The sequence below is a fragment of the Prunus persica genome, chromosome G1 (genome assembly GCF_000346465.2).
Source record: "Prunus persica cultivar Lovell chromosome G1, Prunus_persica_NCBIv2, whole genome shotgun sequence".
NCBI classification, from domain to species: domain Eukaryota; kingdom Viridiplantae; phylum Streptophyta; class Magnoliopsida; order Rosales; family Rosaceae; genus Prunus; species Prunus persica.
The window spans coordinates 15,081,195-15,107,332 of record NC_034009.1 but is presented as its reverse complement, the minus strand read 5'-3'; the positions used below and the strand labels follow the sequence as shown (position 1 = coordinate 15,107,332).

General features: G+C 37.0%; 1 protein-coding gene across 1 annotated transcript; it reads left to right on the top strand.

The window, feature by feature from the left end:
* Positions 18,615 to 24,028, top strand: LOC18791763 (eukaryotic translation initiation factor 3 subunit H). The gene is made up of 12 exons (XM_007222475.2): positions 18,615 to 18,834; positions 18,932 to 19,011; positions 19,324 to 19,440; positions 19,534 to 19,637; positions 19,957 to 20,023; positions 21,530 to 21,663; positions 21,759 to 21,807; positions 22,435 to 22,506; positions 22,593 to 22,694; positions 22,773 to 22,840; positions 23,235 to 23,387; positions 23,721 to 24,028. The coding sequence occupies exons 1-12, from the start codon at positions 18,825 to 18,827 to the stop codon at positions 23,776 to 23,778; spliced, it is 1,014 nt and encodes a 337-aa protein (XP_007222537.1). The 5' UTR covers positions 18,615 to 18,824; the 3' UTR covers positions 23,779 to 24,028.

The window sequence follows — 26,138 nt, the reverse complement described above, 5'->3', positions numbered from 1 at the left end:
CAACTGAAGCTGGATAGTTGAATTTGTTGATAGTCTAATCCAGCACATACATACCTAGTCCAACCCAGATCAGAAACATCTATCCAGACAGAAATTGAAGTCCAACGCTCTTCTTATTTTTTTTAGAGTTGGTCTTTCCTTTTGAGCTTTGTAAAGGCAGTTCTGCTTGAAAACAGTTCACTTTCTTATCATTCATTCTGGCTAGAACTATCAGTCTTGTATTGTGAAAAATTGTGAAGTTATCACCAGTCTGAGGCAAGAAAAGAACTTACTTAGGAGATATTCCTCACATAAATTCACAATCGCTTGTTTAGAAATCAGTAACTTGGGGCGCAAATTATCCATTTTTAAAGAAGTCTGCTAAGATTTTTATTGCTAGCAGTGACACGCTCATACATGAAAGAAAGTTGACTTGTTGACCACAAATGGTTTTCAAGACAATGGGGAACTTTACCCTACAATCACAGGAACAAATCTAAAACGGGTGAACATACATATTTTAAAGTTTTAATGAATGCTAACTATTTTTTTAAATAGAAATGGACCAATTATATTGAATTAAAAATTAACTTTTTTATGTTTTAAACTAAATTTTAACTAAAAAATAGAGAGCATGATTGTATATGCTCTAAGACCATCTCCAATCATGTTAGGGCTAAACTCAAATTTTCACCCTCCAAAAAATAACTATTCATGTATTGCCGAGACTCAAACTATTTTTTTTCTCTAGCCATGCAGACTCATAATTTGAGTCCGCAATTTTTAAAATTGTTTAAGAATGGTTAACCCCAAATTTTTTTTCGTTAATTTCTCTTAACATTATTTTTGTTTCAACATTCGTGATTTAATTTTCTGAACATTTTAACTTAAAAAATTCCAAATTCCAAAACATTTTATGATTTTGTTGTAAAGAAGAATAGGTGAAGCCCACATAGCCAACTCACACCCACCAAACCAAACCACTACCCAATTGATTGAAGAATATTAATGATGTTGTCTACCAATTATATTGTGAGGTGAACCACCAATGTCTTAGGCCTATAAATAGATACCTCCATCAAGAGAAGTGTGAGCATAGAGAAGAGGAAGAGAAGGAAGAAAGAGGGTGAATGAGTTGAGAGGAAAGAGAGCAAGAGAGAAATTCTCCAAGAGAGAAAATTGAGTGAGCCATACATATTGTAAACACTAAAGTTGTAGCCCTATTATTTTACATAGTGGAAAAGTTACTACTGCTGCTCTCCGGGGACGTAGGCATAGCCGAACCTCGTTAAATACTGTGTCTCATCTACTTTACGTGCAACTCAATATTCGCACATATCCCAGTTATTTTACAGCACGTTATCAGCACGAGAAGCTCTCAGGTATAATTTTTGTGTTGTACTATTATCTATACTACTAACCATTATGTTGATGTAAGGAAGAAAAGTAGTAGAGGAGCTGTGGTCTGCTAGAGAGATATACGAGCAAACCAACTAGAAGGATAAGCTCCCTGCCTCTTACTTTTTCTATTATTTTATTATTTCTCTACACAATTTAATACTCATACTAACATCCAAAGCTAGTGAAGTTTGCAAGTGAAAAGAAGAAAAGCCAACATAATTTGTCTAGCTTTCAAACTAATGAATCATGGTGTTAATAAGATTCCAACGAAAAAAAAAAAAAAAAGGGGTTGGAAAGCTTCCTGCAACTTTTAGAATTATTGCCTAAGGTCTTCTGACCATACTAATATATTATATTCATATATATATATATAGTAATTTTATTATTAGCTTTAACGGACGGTTTCACTTTTTATATTTTTAGTGGTGGTTTTTATTCCCACATTTATTTTATTTACTGTATGGTGTAGGTTTATTACCCATACAACAGTATCTATTTAAAAGGGTGGTGCGGGTTTATCGTTCATACCTTTACTTTTATTTAAATGTATGGAGCAGAATTAGTGCCCATACAAGCACATTTACTTTATTAAAGTATGATGTGGAATTAACCCTCATACTTTATGAATTTACTTTACTGCACATTTACTTTTATTTAAATGTATGGAGCAGAATTAGTGCCCATACAAGCATGTTTACTTTATCGCAAATTTACTTTTACTTAAAAGTATGATGTGGAATTAACCCTCATACTTTATGAATTTACTTTACCGCCCATTTAATTTTATTTAAGGTATGGTGTGGGATTAACGTCCATACAGTAAGCAATTTAATTTATGAATTTATTTTACCGCACATTTACATTTATTTAAAGTATGGTGCGGGTTTATCGTCCATACCAGTAATTTATTTATCAGCAATTTATTTTATGGATTAATTGTGCTGTATGATGAGTTTTTACAGTAAGCAGATCAGGACCAGAAGTTCCTTGATCCTCATCATACAATTACATCAGGACTTGAAGATCTTTGATGATGATGTTAATATGAGAGCTGGCAGTCTCTCCGGTACTATATTTGTAAACATGTGATTGGACTTGAGGGTCCTTGATCCCTGACATGTAAATAAGGACCTGGGGTTCCTTAATAATGTACCAGTACCGTATTGGTTAATAGTGCCATACACATGAAAATAATTGTATTGGCAAATGTACTGTACACATGAATAGTGTCGTATACATGAATAGTGATGTATGCATTTTGGGTAAACTATCACTATTCAAAAGGGAACTTGCAGTTTCTTAAACTCATGGATGAGCAATTAAATGATATGCCAGAAGTTCCTCAAGATATAGACAATTATGTAAGGGCTTGAAGTCCAGAAATATGTACAGAAAATTGTAAAAATGTCCATACCATGAGAATATGTGATTTTGGCTTGAGGTTCAAAATCTAACAGTGTTGAGAACCTGAAGTTCCAACAATTAAATGAACAACCCTTGAGGTATTATTGCAAATTGTGGTACGCCACATATTTCTTTGGCATAAGAGAATGATGAATTGAGGCTCCCCACATATTTTGTTATATCTGGGCCGGAAGCTCATGAACCCAAATATATTGCGATATTATCGTGGCTTTTACTCAATTCATATTTCATGTTCATTAGAAAAAGGGCGAATAAATTCTGAGTTTTGTGTTTAGCCCAGGCCAAAAGTTCCGGACTCCCATACGTTGAAATATGAAATTTGGGAGAGTCAATGTGGTTATTTGAACCTATAAGGCACAAGGTTCCAAACCGTCATTTTGAAAAGACGTAAAAAACCACAGGTGCAAGTTTAAGAATGTGCACAATTATTATTACAGGAACATACAACAGATAGATTTTTTCCACCTGCAATGAAGGTGCAGGCCTTGTAAAATCTATAAAAATACATTATGTTCTGGAAGCCTCTAAAGGAAGAGGACGACGCCTCTTAAGCTTAGCCATGAGCCTCTCGTGGTCTCCCAAAATTCTTTCATTGGAGACCTGCAGCATGTCTAGCCTTCTCAGTGTATCAACAGAGTACGAACTCACCAGTTTCAACAAGGCATTATTCTCTCCTTTAAGTTTCTCAACCTCCTGTTGAGACTCATGAAGCATTCTTTGAAAAGACGAATTTTCAGCTGTTAGCCTCTCAACCTCGTTTGCTCTAGCACGCAAACGATCAGCCATGTTAGAAACAGAAGCAGCACTCTGAATGCTAAAAGCCATTGAGTCATCAATAGCCTCTTCCTCAGATCTCCATGTCAACAACATTTCATCCATTGGAATAATGAAATTCCTAGCTACTATGACAGCAGTAGCATCATTCATCATCACAGAATCATTAACTGTGAGATGACGATTTTGGGATACAAAGAATGGACGCCAAACTTTGGCATCATTGGTAGTTGTGGGAGCATCATTTAAATTGAAATAATTTGGGCAGGAAGAAGAGGAAGCCATTTTAAGAAGGTTTCGAAGAAAGTCTTAGAAAAACTAAAGTTTCAGAAAATGAAGGAAGTTGAGTTGAAACGCAGTTGCTCCAATCAAGTCTTGCAAAGGCAATATCTATAGGAGGAAATATGGCTACAGTTTTCAGGATCCCAATATTATCTCAGATCCCCATATTCTATTTTTCTTTTTCAGATTCCAAAACTTCACGCGGCCTCCATTAATGTTTGTCGGCACTTTCGGTGTTTTCAAGTATTATTTTCATCAAAGCCGATCTTGCTTTGTGGATTTCACGGAGCTACTTTTTCAAAAGTGCCCCGAGAATCTCGCAATTTTCCTATGGTTAATTTGAAATTCACCGGTTCTACCTATTCCTCTTATTTGTGTATAAATGTGTTACTAACGAAATTTTCTTTGCAGAAGACATCCAGTTTTCTCCATACCTAGTGATGCGATATCTACTTATTTTTCTTATCAGTGAGCACTCAATATGCCCGAGAAGCAAGACTATCTCTGATCATCCATTTAGGGAGCTTGTTGTTTGCTCCCACCAGCTTCCTTCCTTGATTGCTGAGCTTGTTGTCTGCTCCCACCAGCTTCCTTCCCTGATTGCTTACCTTACCTTGCAATCAATATCACATTTTTTTTGCATTTTTTCTCTTTTTGTAACTCTCTGTTCATAAGAGACTTTATTTCTTTAGAATGAACATCTGAAGAAAGAGTCCATGAAGTGATCCTAACTCTGAGGGTTATTTGTTTTGACAGAGGCAAAAGAGTTGTGATTTTTGCTCTTGCAGGATATAACTAGATCATCAAGCGCTACATTATATTTACTGGGCCGATACGAGCTTGAATGATACTTGAGAAAAGTTTCTCCCACCTAAGGATGTAAGCAATACTTGTATTGTTTTATGCTTATATACTTATTTGATATTTTATCTTGAAAGGTAACCAAATGGGGAGATAAGTCCGTTACAAAAGAATGGCTTGTATGTATCCATAAATTATTAACGCAAATTTTACAGATTGTAAGTTGGATACATTGATAATACACTGCACAGATTAAAGTCCCATAAGAACAGAATATGGGTATAGCAGTGATCAATATGATGCACGCCTGTTGCGTAGCAAATGATGTGGATTGAAGTCCCGAAAGGACAATCCTTTGACATGTCAATATTGATATTGTGCTCGCCTAATGCGTAGCAAATTGTATGGGTTAAAGTCCCAGAAATTAATTGACATGTATGTATTAATCTGTGGCATGCCTGCAGCATGACAGATATATGGGTTCTAAATGTTCCAACTCCCTAAATAGAGATTATCCACGCCCTACTGTAAAATAACGCTCCATTGGAGGTTATAATCCACATTCTCACATAATAAAAGCCCCATGAAGTGGCTTGGGTACCCAAAAGCAAAGAAATGCTTATAATTGATGCATGCGCATGCAAATGAGAATGGTGAGATCATGAATTGATGAATGACAATTTTTGATTTTAGAGTAGCTACTCAAATCATCAATGGGCTGTGTTAATTGGAACCACGTTCAATTATTAAATGTCGACAATATCATTGGCCAAAATGGAATGAGGTAATTCCATTATAGATGAGAATGAACGTGAAAGAACAAACCCACAGTACGAACCCCAAAAGATGTTAATACTAAAACTTATACTTGGGTGTTCGGAATAAAAGAGAATATACCTACTTTGTATGACACAATGTTTCTGGCAGAAACAAGGAATGTTGGGTTTTTTCCATATTTACAGATTCAATTGTGCCCCCTTACTGCACAATTACGGAGACCAACATATTATCTTTAAGGGTTATTAAATGCACGGAGCATATCGCCAGAAGCGATTTCCTAAAGATGTATAAATAGCTGGATTAAAGCTATATAATGTGTCATAAAGTTTAATCCCTTTTAAACAAAATCCGTTGAGAGGATTGACATTGCATAAAGCAAGTCCCTAAAGGACATATGCTTGAAGCACAAAATCTGTACTCAATATTAATATGCATAAATTACCTCAGTGAGTACATTGATTATAATGTGTTTGTAACACATTAAAGCTTCTGCAGAATTCATGTAATATTTGTCTCAACCTGAAAATCGAGCGTTATGCCAATGAGATTTTTGCTAAGAAAGTATTGAAGCATTTTTGTGTGGATTATCCGTTGGGCACTTAAATAATTTTCCGGACGTATATTAGACCGGACATTGTATATTCCAGATAGAGTTCAACTCCATCGCCATCATTTTGGGATGATGCAAGGCACACTTGGTGCTATATCCGCATAACACCATATACGGGCATATGCTTTTCGAGTAAACTTACAAATAGCCCTGATTTTGTTGAAAACGCGGACTCTGGAAATTTCTATGATTTACATAGAGATAGTTCACTAGAAATATATTTACTCACTCAACTATATGAATAGTTGATGGCTACATCCTCCACTCACTCCAAAAGATTTTCGCTCCAAAAGATAATCATGAAGATATTAGGGGGAGATATTCATCAGGGGGAGCATCCAGAACTATGCTGCACTGATTACTGTAATTTTCTTCCTTCCATCAATTTTCTACCTCACTGGGTTTTCTCCAAGCAAGGTTTTAATGAGGCAACCAATCTAGGGACATGTGGTCTCCAAGGGGGAGTGTTGTAAAGAAGAATAAGTAAAGAAGAATAAGTGAAGCCCACATAGCCAACTCACACCCACCAAACCAAACCACTACCCAATTGATTGAAGAATATTAATGATGTTGTCTACCAATTATATTGTGAGGTGAACCACCAATGTCTTAGGCCTATAAATAGATACCTCCATCAAGAGAAGTGTGAGCATAGAGAAGAGGAAGAGAAGGAAGAAAGAGGGTGAGTGAGTTGAGAGGAAAGAGAGCAAGAGAGAAATTCTCCAAGAGAGAAAATTGAGTGAGCCATACATATTGTAAACACTAAAGTTGTAGCCCTATTATTTTACATAGTGGAAAAGTTACTACTGCTGCTCTCCGAGGACGTAGGCATAGCCGAACCTCGTTAAATACTGTGTCTCATCTACTTTACGTGCAGCTCAATATTCGCACATATCCCAGTTATTTTACAACAGATGTCACTTAAAAATAAAAATAAGGACAACAACATTTTATTTCATAGACTTTGAAAGTAAAAACAAGTGGGTTTTTATTTTATTTTTTAATACCTTTTCTTTTACTTCATTGGATTCCTTTATCCACTTGCAATAACCCATGCTCACCTCCATTTGTATTCTTCAATTATTTTCTGAACCCTTTTCCATATTCTGTTGTCTTGTTTCAATCATGTTCTAAACCATGGTTTATCTTTGTTCATTTCACTTTATTGGATTATCTTATCTTTCCCCATCTTTATTCAATCATGATCAGACATGTAGGATATTTTGTTTTGTCATCTTGCCATTATTTCCTCTCATCCTCTTTATCCCTTTGTATCTTATTGTGACTTCCTCTCATCTTCCTTTCCAACCTCATACTCTTATCTAATTAAGAATAGTTATTCTACCCAATCAAACACACAATCTTCTTCAATCTTACTCTCATTCTTACAATGAATTCACGTGGGAAGGCTGTAGAAATTCTTTTTGATGATGAATATGATGATGACCTTCATCAATAGAGGGTTGCAATGGCCATTCAACACCATACGTTTCTGATGGAGCAGTATGCCCAAAAATCCAAATATGGTGGTTTTGTTGAAGGTCGTGAATACAAGAATTAGAAAAGAGAAAAACATCATAAGAATCTCATGGAAAACTACTTCCTTGAACCACCACTTTATCCCCCAATCGACTTTCGTAGGTGGTTCCGCATGCGAAAAGAGCTTTTCATTCACATCATGAATGATTTTGTTGCATATGAGCCCTACTTTTCCATGAAGGTAGACCCTCGTGGATGACAAAGTCTATCCCCAGAGAAAAAGCTAACAACCATCTTTCAAATGCTCGTATATGGAGGCTCGGCAGACTCCACTGACGAGTACTCTAGATTGGGTGAATCTACAGCCCTTGAATGTTTGTGGAAGTCTTGTTATGCTATTAAAGTCTTGTATAGCCAGTGGTACCTCTGTTCTCCAAATTCGGTCGACCTTTATAGGCTCTTGCATAAGGCTAATCATAGAGGATTCCCATGCTTGTTAGGGATGTTATATTCCTATTTAAATCGATGCACTAGATACTAAGTTATATCATGTTTAATAGGAGTTTAAATTAGATTATACCTTGGAGCCCAAGACTTTGTGAAATAAGGAAAGTTTTGAAGCCAATTAAACGTGTCCTATTCATTTCCTTCTGCATGAACCATTGCTTGATGGGCTTAGAGTGTTCGTCAAGTCGGCCCTCGGTGATGAGTAGAGACAACTTGTCCTAGCCCTATATAAGCTTAAGACCTTACTCTCATCAGATATGTTCTCTAACCCTAATCTCATCATAAAAAGAGAGCTGAAACAGTTTTTGAGAGAGAGCAGAAGTCTTAAGCCGTTCATGTCTTTTGCTCGTGCTACTACTGTTGCGATTGGATGAGTTCAAAGATCATGTACTCAAGGAAGATGAAGCTAGGTATGTCGTTTATGTATTTCAGGTTGTGTGAAAGATTATGAACACATATACAGAAAATCTAACAAGGAAGTCTTGACTGCATGCATTGGGAACGGAAGAACTGTCCCACTACTTAGGTAGGCTAGTTTAACGGTGACAAGCATAAGCCAACTGTCGTTCTAGAGGTCGTGACCTTGTATGCCACTTGGATATAGCATGCCTTTTTTGGAGCCGCCGAATTCAACAACGATATCAACACCCTAGCTCATTCCCCATTGTTCAATGACGTAGTCAATGGAGTGGCTCCTAAAATTCAATATGTTGTTAATGGAAATCAATACAATACGGGCTATTACTTGGCTGATGGGATCTACTCTCGTTGTGACACATTGGTTAAGATGATTTCCCAACTTGATACTTTATAATAATAAAAAATAACAATAAAATAAATAAATAAAGACTTTTTGCCAAAAAATAAGAGGCTTATAGGAAGGATGTCGAAAGAGCCTTCAGAATCCTTCAAGCTCAATGGGCAATTGTTAAAGGCCCTACACATATATGGTAAAAGGAACAACTTCATTCAATCATGATGACGTGCATAATTTTGCACAACATGATTGTTGAGGATGAGTATAAGGATCTAGATGTAGAATCTGATGACAATGATAATTATCCATGAACATCTAGAAGAGCGAGAGAAATAGATAGGTGTTGAGGCCCAAAAAATTCACGGGTGGGCCCAAATATATTTCTAACCCAGTATGCCAACTAACTTGGGTATGCAAGAGTTCATCATATGCACTTGCACACGTTCCATGCCAAGCAAATGAGCAACACGCCACGTTACGAGCTTAAGTGGGCCCAAGCCATGCAAATGCCCGGGGCTTGCTGAGTGGGTTGTGGTATGGATGGTAACAAGCTTTCATGAGGCCCATTGATGAGCCGAGAAATGGAAGTTTTGGGCTGCTTGGGAACCCCAAAACTCAAGCCCATTTCTTGAGCCTAAATATGTGGGTAAGCATAAAGGAGATAAAAAAGCCCAATACTTTAGAAAAAATTAGCCCATCATCTCAATAAAATAGCCTATCACTTTAGGAAATTAGCCCATTCTCTGAATGGGTTAACCCATCACCTTAGGAAGCCCCAAGCAACCAAGGAAAATATCTGCAATCTCCAGTACTTAGCTGGAAACAAGGGCAATGATGAAGGCCAAAATGTCCATATATGTAAGTTGCTGGGAGGCTCCATTACATGGGCAAAAACAAACATCAAGGTAGAACACGCAAAGAACCAGGGGGTATTAATTAGCAATCATATGTTGCTAGGAGAAGAGGCACCCTTCAAACCAGCGCCCTTACCCATTTCTTTCTCCCACGAGCTCTTGCCATGAAAAAGGGAAGGAAAGAAGGTGAGGAGGTAGCTGAAAATGAGAGTTCATTACTGAGGCAGCTGCGGGAAAGCCTTAGAGCTCCCAAAAATCTTGTCTTTGTGTGTTTGGACAGAGGAAGATTTCACAAAATGGGATGAGATAAAAGGAGAGAATAGAAATGAAAGGGAAGACTTGGGAAAATTGGAAAGAAACCATTAGGGTTTCTTGGAAAGGAGAAGCTTCAAGCGGCTATAAAAAGGGCCATCTCCTACCCATCAAACAACACACATCCAGATAGCAAGCTTCATCTCTCATCCATGAAACCTCTGCAATCTCGAGCCTCATTCATCCACCTTTTCCCATTTTCTCTTCTGGTAAATCGTTCCAGAGCTTGACAGAGCTTTCGTCAAGCTGCCGGAAACCACTCAACACATCCATTGTTATACCCCCATCTCTTTCTCTCCTCAATGAATCCTCTTAAAATTCCTTCCCCCTTGCTTTGAACCTCTATTTCTCATAAGAAATCACAGCTATCTCTCTTTCATGCTAAACTCATGAGTGCTTAGCTTCCATGCCACAAGCTTCTCAAGCCAAGCCAAGAATTTATCTGTAAGCAACTGTTGGTTTCATTGGCGAAGGAGACCAAGATGTTTCCTACGACTCACTTACCCTTTCGAAACACTATTGGGGTCTGATCCTTGAACTCAGACTCAAGAGGCAATTTCACACATTTGGCTCTTTACAGTAGCCCAAGCCCATCAGTAGCTGCCGGAAACGAAAAAGCTCCTACATTTGACAAGACCAGCCCCAGATTACTCGGAAGCCGGGACGAATCCCATCTTATTTCCGACATCACCCCGATGCCAGGCCCACTTACTAAAGACCGAGACTTTCTACTAAAATTTTGGCAGAGTCTCCCCTGTAAATTGAACATTTCCCAAAATTTCAACATGCTTAAAATTCACAATTTAAAATCTCAACCAACAACATGATTTAAAGCGAATAAACAGTTTACAACAAAGGTCACCGGCCTCATAAATCAAACCCTAGCATGGGCGATAACAGAGCATATCTAAGAAATTTGATTACAACAAAAACATAGTTCAAAGGGAATTAAATGATGAAAAAGTCCTACGAAGGCTCAAGATTTGGAAGCACACAATCTGGCTCAGCTGCGGAGCTCAGTCAACTACTGGCTGGGGGGCGTAAAACAGAAAAGTGTGAGTGGACAAAAATAATGTTCAGTTCAGTATAAACCAACATAATATAACCCCACCGTTTAGAAAACCATGCAAGAAATCCAAATGCATCCCAAAACCAACATAATCAACATAAGAGATATATATATAATATAAATATGACAAACACCTAGTTGTACCAGGGAAACATTCCAACCAGGGGATTGTTTGGCTAGTCCACATGAAAGAGTCCATATGGAAGAAATCTTCAATTAACCATGTGGCTAGGGAATGAGCCGTCTAACTTGGGGACTAACTCTCAGCCAGCACGTACAGCCGAGACCCTCAAAGCTTGTACGCTTGTGACTAGTCCTACGCGCGCAGACTACCCAATCAAGGGTCTATAGTAATACCCCATCAAGGATACCATGGGTTTCGACATTTCCAAGTTTCTCAAGTTTCCGTATCCAAGTTCCAAATCCGGAGAGGTACATTGGGTAGTGCTTATAGTACTCCAAACTGACATTCTATACTCAAATATTTCCACAATCTCATCTCAACAACCCAAGTACCCCACACATAGACAATTATAGATAGAATTTCTCAAAATTCATAAATACATACTCAAGATACTCAAAATATGTCAAAACCCAAAATATATTGCCAAAGCTTTATAAGAACATCAAATTCGACAATCGAATATATAATATATTCAATATACCATTTAAAGCATTATGCATAATTTTTCCATCAATAAAACCATGCTTAACATTTGAAGACAAAGTCCACTCATAGGTAGTCCCACGCTGTTTGACTCTGAGAGGGTCCCGCCTACTGCGTATACGTGGTCGGAGTACTTATTTCAGAATACGAATATGAGATTAATACAAAGCGTTCCAAATGAGAACTTTGAATTAAAATCCTAATTTCCCGGGTTTCTAGTGAGTGTATGAGGAACGAGACAATCTGAAAGTTCTTAAGGGTTCCACAAGGTCCGAAACAGACGATTAGATCGCTCACAATCGTACGATCGGACAGTTATCACAAAACGCAAACTTTAAGTTATTGAATCAGAACATCCGGGGCTCCGATTCACGATCCGCAAATTCCTACACGATCCTAAGAATGTCTGAAGTAACATATATTAAATTCAGGCAGATCCCACAGTTCGAGCCTATCAAACTCGAATAATGCACAATATACTATATCCGTTCGGGGTTCGAACGTCAACCAAATTGGAATCCGAAAGTACCTGCACGCTCATGAGGACCAGGAGATCACATTAGGACACAATGCCCTTTTGCTACAGTGCCCACGAGTCATCACACGCCTCGGCAGCGTACGAGTGTCCAAAGCAATAACACTTCGCCGGAAAATCTCAAAATTATAGTTCAAGACTCCTATCCTAGGTGTAACAACCTATTTGAAGTCACTTTTGTTCTTGGGCCTACCCCAAAAGTGACCGAAAATGGCCGGAATCGCGATCCCAAAATTTGCTGAACTCTAAATCCAAAATTGACCCACTTACACTAGAAATTTCTCAAATCCTACCCAACCATCAGCTAGATGACGAAAAATATGTGGAAATCCATACCTTGCACGTCAAATTTGGTGGAGAATCGAGAGAGAATGAGGGGTAGGAATTTTCTGTGAAAATCGGCTCGTTGTTTACGGATTCTGGCGGCTGGCGGGCGTCTCACGACGGGAGGTGGGCTGGGGAATGATGGTGATGTCTGGCTGGATATTTCAGTATTGGCCTTGTGGCTGGTGGTGGGTGGTGGGCGGTGGCGAAGGTGGTGGCTCGTTGAGCCACCGGCTGGAGAGAAAAATCGAAGGGGAGGGGGAAGCTCACGCAGAGAGAGAGAGAGAGAGAGAGAGAGAGAGAGAGAGAGAGAGAGAAAATCAGATTATATTAAAAACCAACTTCGAGGAAATTACGATTATGCCATTGAACTTGTTTTGATCGTAACTTCTTTGTTACAACTCCAAATTGAGCCCACTAAGTGTCTACGGACTCATCTCGGTACAATCTACCTAAAAGTACTAGCCACTGCCCCAAACTCTTTCTAAATTAAAAAATAACCAAAATACCCCTACCCCAAGGGTAAATTTGCAATTTCACACTTAAGTTTAATTTAATTCAAAATTATTAATATTATTTTCGGTCGGGATGTTACAATCTATCCACCTTATAATGGTGCTTTTTTTTCCTCTTAATTGGTGTGTTATGCAAAGGCAGAATAATGCCTTATTTATAGGCTAAGAGCATTTTCACTGTTCTCCCCCAACCGGGGCATCTTGCCCCGTAGGCCCTCAATCCCGTTTCTAGCTCCCAAATCTTGCAGGGCAAGAGCTGGGCTCCACCAACCTAGGCAAGATTTGTCTGGCCTGCTGCTTAGAGCAACGCCAGCGCAAGCCCCAACCCTGGGGAAAGGCCCCATAGGCGAGCCCAACTGAGCTCTAGCGCGAGAGAATCAACCCAGGTAGCTACTGGGTCCCACGAGCCCGGGCAGGCCCAAGGGCAAGTTCCGCCTGGGCTTCAGCCCGAGTTTTGTGACGTCAGTGCTGATGTCATGCTGACGTCAGCGCACGGTAACTCAAATTTTTTTTTACCGTTTGCGCTGACGTCAGCCCTGATAGCACCCAACGGGCAAGTGCCACGTGTCGCGACAAGGACGCTCCGATGGTTTTTTTTTTCCAGAAATCCGACGGTCCTCTTTTTTTGGCTTAAAAAATTGCAAAAAAATTCGAAAAAATTTTGAAATTTTTTTAAAAAAATACCAAAAAATTATGTATTTTTTCCCTATAAATACCTAACCATTTTATCTACTTTCTACACAAAATCTTCATACAATTCTTCTCTATCCCCATATTGTTTACTCTCCACTCACATTATTCACTTTCCTCACCAATTCTCCATACAAACTCTTCTCCTTCCAATATTTTTTACTCTCCACTCACATTTTTCACTTCCCACACCAATTCTCCATACAAACTCTTCTCCTTCCAATATTTTTTATTCTCCACTCATATTTTCTACTACTTTCCATTTGTATTAAAAAAACAAAAACAAATGGCATCTTCTGTCGAAACCGGAGGCTCGTGGTCAACTCAGGAAGATATTGCGTTGTGTCAGTCTTGGGTGAACGTTAGTCATTACCCTATAACGGGCAATGAGATGAAGTTCCATCATATGTGGAGCAAAATTCATGAAGAATTTTGTCAAAGATCGGGTTCCATTCGGACCGAAATAACGTTGTCTAGTAGATGGAAACTTCTGAATAAAGAGTTAGGCAAATGGACAAATGCCTTGACAAAAGCAAGGGAGAATATTTGAAGCGGTCAAAATCTATCCGATGAGGTAAAATATTTATAATTGCCATTTTCATCAATTTAATGTATCTTTTTTTTTTTTGCATATTCTATTTCTTTTTCTTGCATAATCTTTTTTTTTTCTTTTTGCATTTCCAATTTTTCTATATTTTCTTGCATAATCAATTTTATTCTTGCATTTCAAAATAGTTTATATTTTCTTGCATAATAATTTTTTTTTTCTTGCACTTCCAATTATTTATTTTTAATAGATCATACAAGCACAAATGTGGTTCGGTACCATGGGGCAAGGCAAAAAAAGTTTCGTGCATTTTCAATGTTGGGAAGTTGTGAAGGATTGTTCGAGATTCAAAATTATTCCCACCGGTCCGCCGGTTGTGTTGAAAGAGACGCCGCTCCACAATTCACCATCAACCGATTCGCCATTGGACTCCCCAATGGAAACGGAGTTACCACTCCCACGTCCGCCGAGACCGATTGGGAGAAAGGCGGCAAAGGCCAAGAGAGGGGGCACTTCGAACAATGAATGTGTACAATTATTGGAGCAAATAGCTAAGAACACCTCACTAAGAATTGAGAGAGACTTGAAAAGGGATGAAGTGGACAAGGCACGAGAGGAAACATTTGCAATTCAACATCAGCATGCACAAGAAAAAGACATGGATGATAAAGAGATGAAAATCATGGCCATGGATACGAGCCATATGTCTCCTGAAACAAAGGCCTATTGAAAGCATAGACGAAGGGATGTGATGAGAAGAAAACTTTTCTATGACGACGGACCTAGCAATACGGATTGGTTAAATGATGAAAACCATTATGTTGTATTGAAACACCTTTGCCATATGTTGTATTGTTGTATTGTTGTATTTTCCTTTAATTTGTTGTATTGTTTCATTTTCATTAAATAAAAAAAGCATTAAATAATATGACTATTTATTAAAAACATTTGAGCATCAAAACAAAGATTAATTAAAACCAAACCTTAATTTATTGTAAACAACACACAAAACAAACCATACATAAAAGCATAATAATAATAAATAAAAGCATAATTCCAAAAAACACCACACACAAAATAAAGCATAATTCCAAACAAAGCACTAATCTTGACTTCATCCATTGTGATTGCCTTTCATCTCCCACAAGTGCTCGATCAAGTCAACTTGACGTCTCTCGTGAACATATGAAGATTGCATTTCTTCATAACGATCAATCATGGGATTGTTGAATCGACCATCCCGAACTAACGGTTCGGGCTCCATTGGTAGTCCATTTGGTCCCATCGGCCTTTCATATATTCTTGTCAACGCTGTGTTCATGGGATCGGGTTCAAACACCTCTGGAGCATCGTAGTCATACTCATCCTCCACAATCATGTTGTGGAGGATGATGCAAGTCATTATAATACTCCGCAGCACCTCCTCGTCTAGCATCCGAGCAGTACCCCTGATAATTGCCCAACGAGCTTGCAAGATACCGAAACACCTTTCCACGTCTTTCCTGTAACCTTCTTGAAATGAAGCAAAACTTCTTTCCTTCTCGGATTGGGGATTTAGAATTGTTTTCACGAATGTCGTCCACCTAGGATAAATTCCGTCGGCAAGGTAGTACGCACCAGAGTATACAGTATTGTTGATTTGGTACATGACCTGGGGGGAATGACCTTGCAATACCTTGTCGAACACCGAGGATTGACCAAGGACATTGAGGTCATTCTGAGATCCGGCAACCCCGAAGAAGGCATGCCAAACCCAACAGTAGAATGAAGCTACGGCCTCCAAAATTATACTTTTTTGGCCCTTTCGATTCCCGTACTCTCCTTGCCAAGCAGTAGGACAATTCTTCCACTGCCAGTGCATGCAATCAATGCTTTCAATCATGCCTGGGAAACCTCGAGCCTCTATTTTTTGTAGCAGCCTTTGCAGGTCCCTCGGCATGGGTTTGCGAAGGTACTCCCTCGTGTACAAATTTTCTACTGCATCACAGAATCTCACCAAGCACTCTTGGATAGTTGATTTTCCCATCCTTGCAATCTCATCCACCTGCTCTGCAGATGCCCCATAAGCAAGCATCCGCAAAGCAGCTGCAAGTTTTTGCTCCAGGATAAGACCCAAAACTCCAACAGCATCATGCTTTTGAATGAAATATGTGTCGTAATTACAAATATCATGCATGATTTTTTGAAACAAATGTGGCTGCATTCTATATCTCTCTCGAAACTTATGAGCAGGATATAACGAATTTGGGATATAGTAATCCTCCAAGAGATTCTTACCCCGAGACTCTCTACGTCTGTCCACATTTGGGGCACGAGGACGACGGTGTTACCTTGATTGATTAAGCATACACACCGCTGCTGCAAGTATTTCTTCCTCTTCTTCATCGGCGTCCCGATCTTCTTCATCAGGTCTACGCTGGATTTCTTCCCTTTCTTTCTGTTGCATCTCTAACACCCTCCTCAAGTTTGACATTGAGAGTAGAATGTGTTTTGTAAAATCTGAGAAATGAAGAAATTGATAAGAGATGGTGTGAGAGGTATGAGTTGATGGTGTAGTTTTATAGAGGGATTCAGAAGATAGAGATGACACGTGGCACAATTTTAGAGGATGAAAATCTTATCTGAAATCTGAGATTATAATTTTAAAAAAATATCTGAAAATCTTATCTGACAGAGATGACACGTGGCACAATTTTAGAGGGTGAAAATCTTATCTGAAATATGAGATTATAATTTTTTTTTTATATCTGAAAATCTTATTTGACATGGGACACGTGACACAATTTTAGAGGGTGAAAATGTTATCTGAAATCTGAGATTATAATTTTTTTTAATGAATATCCGAAAATTTTATTTGGAATAAGACACGTGGCAATCGAGATTCTCATCCGAAAATCTTTTCTGAAAAATAATGGACACGTGACAACCAAAAATATTATTCGAAAATTTAATTACAAAAGATTATCAAAATTAATGGTTTAAAGTATTAAAAAAAAGGAAATAAAGTGCAATGAATAGTATTTGCCTTAGACTTGCCCTAGACTTAGCCTTCATGGGTGGAACCACAAATGGCAAGGCTGCCACTATTCATGTGAATAGTGGCAGCCCTTGCGTGCCCTTGCCTTAGACTTAGCCCTTATGGATGGAGTTGCTCTTAGGCAAGCCAACCTAATGTTGACATCATTGTGATATCAGCAGCCAATTTAAATTTTAAAAAAGGAAAAAAATACCATAATCTTCAGAAATTTTTTTATTTATAAATACCTAGCCATATTTTTCACTTCCCACACCAAAACTCTATACAAATTCCTTTCTTCAAATCTCATGTGAATAGTGGTTGCTCTTGAGTAGTCATGGCAATGGGTGGAAAACCAACAAAAAAATTACTATGGTAGATACTATTTATGTGAATTACTACCCTTGACTCTCCTTATTTTTTGCCATGGCAGATGGGTGGAAATGCTCTAAGTAAATTACTATGGCCACGTTTAGGATTGTTTTTGTTTGCCAAAAACCTGCTTCACTTTAAAGTTAAGTAGTTTAAGGTGTTGGTAAAAATCAAATATTCCGATTATTTTAAAAGTAGTGGCCCTTAGACAATAGCTATTAAGAGCAGGCTTTGGGTTGCTTTTGAAAAAAAAAAAAAAAAAGCAAAGATGAGCCTTTAATGAATATTTTTAATTCCCAAAATACCATCATTAATTTTTAAAAATGACACCACCTCCACATCCACATCCAACTCTGCCACCACCTTCCACCACCACCACCTTGGCGCCATCCCTCCTTCTGCTCAATCTCCACCATATCCACCACCTCTACCTTCATCACCACCTCTTTAACAATCACATTCATCTCCATCTCTTTCACCACCACCACTACTACCACCACATGATTAGCGTATAACACTTTCAACTTCATGTCTATTTTAGTCATTATTCACAGTTACAGCAGTTTCATATTAAAATTTACCAAACAGTTTTGACACTATTTCTTGTACTAATAATACAGTAAAAATATTATTTACCAAATACGAAGCTACTTTATTTTATAATTAATTATTTTTAAAACACAGCAAAAACAACTTTTTATAAAAGCGACAGTAATTCCAAAGTGGCCCTATGTGCAAGGGAGAATCCGTGAATCTGCAGTGAGCTCATGCACCAAAGTATTCAAACAAATTCATCAACAAAAATGGTATTCAAACAAATAGTAAGTGAGCTCAACTACTTTATTCTTTACAACACCGTGCAATAAATACAAATAATTGTTTCCTTTTTCTTTTTGTTTCCCTTTTTCTCTTGGTTTCCGAAAGCAGTTTGGACTTTGCGTGGCCCTTCATTTAGGCCCTACGAGCTTTAAAGGCCCAATTTTCCAGTCCTTCGACAACTAGGGTTTTTCTATCTTCTCATTCACTATACACAGAGGTTCCTCTGCGCCCGAGAGAGACAAAGCTTCACATATTATACTATTGCTCTGTCTCTCTTCTCTTCTTTTGCTCTCTCTGCGAAATTACAACATGGCAACCCGTTCGTACAATTCTCTATCTGTATTTTTATCTGTAAATTTGAATGCTTTTGTTTTTCTTCTTTGTGAAAATTTGGTTTTGTTTTGTTGATTGTACAGCGGTGGCAAGATCCTTTCTTCAGGTGGCAGCGACAGAAGAGGTTGCTTCCCCTCTCAGAGTTGTTCAGATCGAGGGATTGGTAACTCTCCATGATTCTCGACTTTTCTCTGTTTTGCTGCTTGTAAATTGCGAAAGAAAAAGGAAAACGAGCTCAATTTAATGTTACATTGTTTTAATGTCTCCCAAAATTTCAGACTAGGCACATAATTAGTACCATTCTAGAATCTTATTGTAAGCTTATGATTTTTGTTATACTGATTTTTTTTTTTTTCTCTTTTTACGAAACCCCAATTGATTGCTTTTGGAACTGGGTTTGCCGAGTTACCTTATTGTTGGTATTAATATATATATTTTTTGTGTTTTTACAAAAAAAAAATAAAAATAAAAACAGGTTATTTTAAAGATAATCAAACATTGCAAGGAGTTTTCACCGGCTTTGGTCACAGGGCAGCTTCTGGGATTAGATGTTGGCAGTGTTCTCGAAGTTACTAATTGTTTCCCCTTCCCGGTATGATGATGTGTTAGCTTCTGTTTTGTGATACTTTAATGCATTTTCCCTCCTCTTTTGTTAAAATTCCACCTTATGTGTAAAAAATTTCAGATTCGAGAGGAGGATGAAGAAATTGAAGCTGATGGCGCCAATTACCAGCTTGAGATGATGAGATGTTTGAGAGAGGTCAATGTTGACAATAACACTGTTGGATGGTAAGTTTTTTTTCTTTTTTTCTTTTGAGTTAACATGCTTTCTTAGACAAACAAAGCATGTCAAAAGATTTCAAGTTGTGTGTTTAGTAATTTTTTATTGTTTTCCTTTTCTTTCTCTACGAATTGGTTGTTTCTTTCCCAAGTTGTGTAGCTGGTAGCTCATATGCATATCCACATATTTATATTAATGAGTTCCCTAATATACACTATGATGAATGGACATCTTCGAGTAGTGTGAGTCAAGATATTGATCCAAAGTTTACCTATTTTTTTCTTTTTTCCTGTGTAATATATAACACTCCTTCCTAATATTCTTCAGGTACCAATCAACATTGTTAGGTTCTTTTCAAACCGTGGAGCTTATTGAGACATTCATGAACTACCAGGTAATGGTTTTAAAACTATTTTAGTTATGTGTAATTTCATGAAAAAGAAGATAAAATCCTTTGGTTTCTTTTTTTCACTTCTCTGATTTACCCTTTTACACACATTCTTTTATTCAGTCAAGAATATTGATGTGGTGGAACCATAATATTTGGACATGCCCATGTAAAATAGAGTGTTTACTTAAATCGAGTTCCTAAAATTTAAGAATTTGAACACATCTAGGTGACTTAGAAGTCTGCCTACCAGTTTCTTTTGTGGTTCGATTTCAAGTCTAAGAACGTGTGCTTCAAGAATTTTAGGATTTGTAAGTTAATTGAGAGTGGGCAAGCGATAGGAATGTATGGCAAAAGAAAGGTGCTTTGGTTGCATCAGGTTAAGGATTTAAGCAGCAAAGTCAGTTTATTCTCATTTTCTGCCTTTTTATACGCTAGTGTACGCCTGAGAGTTGTCAAAAGGTTGCCTTCTAGGGTGTTAAATGTAGGAGAGTATAGGATTGGATAGGGACATGAAGAAACTTTCCGTTTAGTTTGTGAATAATGCAACTTGTCTTCTTTTGAAAGAGGGGAATAGGAAGACTGCAGTAAAATAGGGTGAAGAAGCGGTTCGTGAGGAGGTTTGGTGATAGAATGAAATTGAACGGGATAATATTCAGGTGGTTAATGCTATAAAAAGTAGTTTTGTCTGCCTTAGTCCTGAAAAATTGGACTCCTTGAAGATTACAACTTCAGCTCATTAGTCTAGTCTCAAGTTTAGAAAAAGGGGCTGTCCAAGGCATTGGAAATAAGGGTGATGGTGGTGTCAAGGAGGCAATATCATATTCAAGGGTGTTCGCATGAGGGACACAGGTGTTAGTGCAATTGTAGTGGCTAATGAGATGTGGCATGTATCAAGTTATACACACACACACAAAGGCCAGTATAGGTGCAGACGTCCACAAGTCCCTTACATGTCTGCATCTGTAGTTCACGCTTGAACAATTTTCATATATATATATATGTATGTATGTATGTATGTATGTACACATATAAATACTAATTGGTGAAGTTTCAGTATATAATGTGCTACCCAAAATTGAACCAAATACTTTGGAAAATGTTGGTTTCAGTTATTTTATATTTGGATTGTGAAGAGTTGTTAACGAGAATAAATCAAAATCTACTAGAAATCAATCGATTAGGTAAAAGCCAAACCCTACTCATCTTGTTTAAAGTTTTGTAGTTGCCAAATGATACTGTACTCCATTGCATGAAAGTCAATTCAAGATGAGATAAAATGTTGATATTGGAAAAACCTATGGTGGACACTTGTGTTTGGACCAAAAGTCTTATTTTTGCATTGTAATGTACATTGCTGTAGCCTTGGGCTTCCAAAAAAGCAAAGCAGTTAAAAGTAATACTGCATGCTTTAAGTGCTACCGCATTAGATTTCATACCTTCGGATATTTTTCCCTTTTCATGTGGTTGTTGTTTTTCTCGTATATCTTTTGATAAGTATCTATTTTGCAGGAAAATATTAGGCGTTGTGTGTGTATAATCTATGATCCATTGAAATCCAATCAAGGCGTTTTAGCACTCAAGGCGTTGAAGCTTTCTGATTCATTCATGGAGCTTTACCGCACTAACAATTTTACAGGAGAGAAGTATGTTATCTTTTTGTTTCAATGCTTTTATGTTAACCTATACTTTTGCATGGAAACTCATTTGTTTTTTTGTTTTTTTTTGTTTTTGTCATTAGGTTGAGGGAGAAAAATCTATCATGGGTGGATATATTTGAAGAAATACCGGTAAGCGCTTTGAGCTTGATTATTTCTTGTACTAGCGTAATACAGTCTATGCTTGTGCCTGCTCATATCTTGGAATGCTCTTTTGTTTTTATATCATGACTTGTATGTTTTATTTCTTAATTATTTCTCTATATTATCACTCTTCAACTTGGAAATTAATGGTTACAGTTAACCATTCCGTTATTCAGTATGTAGAACTTGAGTAACCAGAATATTTATCGATGGTCATACCAATCAGCGGTACTAGAAATTAGCGACAGAATTCTAAGTAGTTCTTAAGTACGTTAGGCATAGCATAATTTCCAATATGTTTTGAAAAGTAACATGAATTTGTTATGGGGCCAAGAACTTTATCCTTTAAATTATTGACAGAAGTTTAAAGGACCAAGGAAGACGCACTACTCCAAAAAAACCATAATAAATATAAGCTTCCCAGATATGTTCATTGATTGATATGGAGTTATTTTCCTGTTAATGAAACTTTCAAACCCTCCATTTTTTCTAGTAGTTGCTGGTGAAATTTTTTATGCCTTTTTTTCCTTTAATTTGTTTTGCCTGATCTTTGTCTGAGGGTTGCACATGGGTTTACCATTTTGTTTTGATGTTTATGCTGCTTGAACTTGACAGATCAAGGTTTCCAATTCTGCACTTATTAGTGCCTTTATGACAGAGCTGGAAGCTGATACACCTGTTGTCCAGGTTTGTATTACGATCTTTTTCATGGGAAATTCTATATGAGTTTTAAAATTATTTGAGGACTTATTTTATCCATGTTGCTGTTTTAGTGTGATTATGATCGTCTGCAATTGTCAACCAGTCCTTTTCTGGAGAGGAATATGGAATTTCTTATTGAATGCATGGACGATTTGTCAATGGAACAGCAGAAGGTTTGTCCTCTCTTTACCTGAAGGCTCTCAAGTTATGATTCCTCGTTTACATATCTTGATTTGTTTCTTGTCTTCCAGTTCCAATTCTATTATAGAAACCTGTCACGTCAGCAAGCCCAACAGCAAGCATGGCTTCAAAAGAGAAGGTAATATAGTGAATTTGAAATGGATTCTTTAATCCTCACTATTTGATAGATTTGTTATTATCGGTTTTGGATTTCCTCTTTGGGGATTTTGCACGTTGATTGGTGTTCAGCTTTGCAATTTTCTTTTTTCAATACTGCTATTTATTGTTAGAGACATTGTGTGCATATAGAAGATAAAGCTAGGTGGTCAATTTTATGAACTTGGATTCTAAAATTGGAAGAAAGTCTATTAGAAAAATGTGGTCTATCATACAATCTGTTGCTTAGTTGTTTCTCTTGCAACATTTGGAGCATGATTGATTTTGTCTACTCAGGGTTGTGTTATGTAGTTTGCCTGTGTTCATTGCCTTTACTATTTTTTTGCATATTTAGTTTTCTGTTATTTGTTTTGTAGGGCGGAGAATATGGCACGAAAGGCCACAGGAGAAGAACCTTTACCTGAGGAGGATCCTTCAAACCCTGTATTTAAGCCACTTCCCGAGCCATCACGTTTGGATAGCTTTCTCATAACAAATCAAATCTCAAACTACTGCAACCAAATTAATGGGTATGTTGCAAATTCTGTCGATGGCCAATCGTATCTTACCAAGTCATTTTCGTTTGTTTTACGTTGTAAAACTTAGTTGGTGTCTTTAGATATTGGTTGTTGGGGACTTCTATTTTTCTTTTGTTATCCTCGAGTCAAGGCAAGAAACTAATGGTAGTATAGTATAACATATTCAATAGATATCTCTGCCCTTCTACAAACACGTGTACATTAAGAGGTCGTTCAGGCTGTTTTCTGCCTGTAACGGGGGATAAGGGTTTCGTTTGCACTTCTATATTGAAAATTTTGGGTTTTACTAATTTCATTTTTATGTTTGTATTGTACCATTTACAGGGTTGCTGGCCAGAGCTTCAGCAGATTATACTTGACGAAGGCTTTGCATGAGAACTGATGTAATGCTGTATTCGATTGTTAGTCGTAAGGGGAACTATCTATCCTTAGCAGTTGCTATCTGTATAAGATAATGAGTTTAGAGTTTTTGTTTTTATTCATCTTAATTTCATTTTTATGAATCTGTCAAGTTTTGAGCAATATTTTGTATGAAGTTTAATGGCAAGTTTGGATGTAAGATTATGATTCCAACATGGAATATGCCTAACCAAACAATTCCTTCTAGTCTGATAGCTCTTCATTTTCCCTCTTTTCTGGTATTATCTTCTGCTGACTTGTCAAGTAGAACTATGTTACACATGACTTGGATTACATGAAACATTTCTTGATTGTGAAATAGTATTTTTGGTGTGTTTCGTTGGATATAAGATTCAAAATGCTCTGGTGGGTTCATTTGTTCAAGCAAAGTAAATTTTAGAAAAATTCGAGTTCTGAAAAAAAGAACTCACAAGGAATTTAAAGGGGTTTTTATTTATTTTTATTTTAAATTTTTATAAAGGAACCTCAATGGTACGAGGAAATTAAAGGTTCATGTCTACATATACAAGAAACTATTTTATTTTATTTTCTGATGACCAATCCAGTCTAGTGACATTTAAATCCCTTTTAATTTGTTTTTGGTTTAGAATGATAGTTGCTTAGTTGTTTTTGACTTATGCCACCATGTGACCGAATTAGAGAAGAAATTTTTTATTTTTCTTTGCCAAAAAATAAAATAATAAAGAATGAACCTGGGATTTGTTTTTCCACTCTGCCCTGTTTATGCTACCTTAAGTTATCAATTAATTAAGTTGCAGTTCTCTGTTTGATCAGCAAAGAAGGTTTTCGGAGACTTGAAAACTCTTCTTATCTGTTGGGTGTTATTTTGTATTATTCTATTCCCATAATTTCTGAAGACCATATCTTATTTTTAATGGTTTTAGATTGTAAAGGGATAACTTTTTATATATTGATTTTTCTCCTATGCGGACGTCTGCACGTTATTATCATGTGAACGTTATGTATTTTTTATTAACACTCCATGCTTTTTTCCATGTTTACAATAGTCTCCGCATGGAAAAATAACTAATATATCATATTTGGCGTAACATAATTGAACAACCTGTCGTTATATCTCGACATTTTTTTCATAAGAAAGAATGCTAAAAAAATACTCACCCTAGGACATAAGCAAATTGGCTGGTCCTGTTTCTCTCGTTATATTCCTTCATATTATATACAATTTGATGATGTCGTTTTATGTCACAATATCCCAAGTGATTATAAGGAGACCCGTGAAACGTTCTGTCGTCTACCTCACACAGAATGGAATGCATACCAACAAACAATGTTAAAGAAGTAATCTCTCGTGTGTAGGGTCCATTTACACACGCAATTCATATTATGCAAAATCACAATCAAATTGTGATTTTTTTTAACCTACTCATCTTCAAACCCGTGAACACTTCTTTATTCCCAAGAAATTCATCTTCTTTATTTGCATTCCAACTGTACTAGATGGAGATGCTTCATATGTTCACTGTTGACGAGTCCTTATTTAGTTAGGATTTTGGTTACATACTCATGTATATAATTTTATTATAATATTAAGATTTATTTTATGTTTTATCTTTTAAGATTAACACATCTTTGTACTTCTTTATAAATACCTACATATTGGAGAACAGTACATATCAGAAAATTTCCATATACTTTGTTTGGCATGATATCAGAACCAGGTTCCGATTCTAGGACCTGTAAGATGAAGAACAACAAATTAAAACCAGCCCTGCTTAGTTCTCTCGCCGCACAACATAAGCTTGCATTAAACTCGTGTCTAGCCTTTCACCTTCATTGTAATTCCTCATAGGACGTCTTCCGCTTTCTTGTTTAGAAATTAGCTTTCGTCTAGGTTTTTTTCAATATTTGCTGCTTAACAAATATTGAAAAAGAAAGCAGCAAATACTGAAAAAGACCAAGATGAAAGCCAATCCCTAAAGAAGAAAGCAGAAGATGTCCTACGGGGAATCGGAGTAAAGGTGAAAAGAAAGACATGGGCTTAACGCAAGCTTAGCGCGAAGAGAAAATTGAGCATGACTAGTTTTAATGTGTTGTTCTCCATCTTACAGGTCTCAAGATCGGAATTTGGCTCAAATATCAGGCTAAACAAAGTATATGGAAAGTTTCTAAAATAAGACCAAGACAAAAGCCAATCCCTAAAGAAGAAAGCAAAAGATGTCCTATGGGGACCAGAGTGAAGGTGAAAAACAAGACATGCGTTTTCCCTTTATTATTTATTTATTTATATATTTTTAAAGTTTACAAGAATAATGATTTTGGAGAAAAAAAAAATTCATTTGTGCTCTTTTTTGATAAATAGTT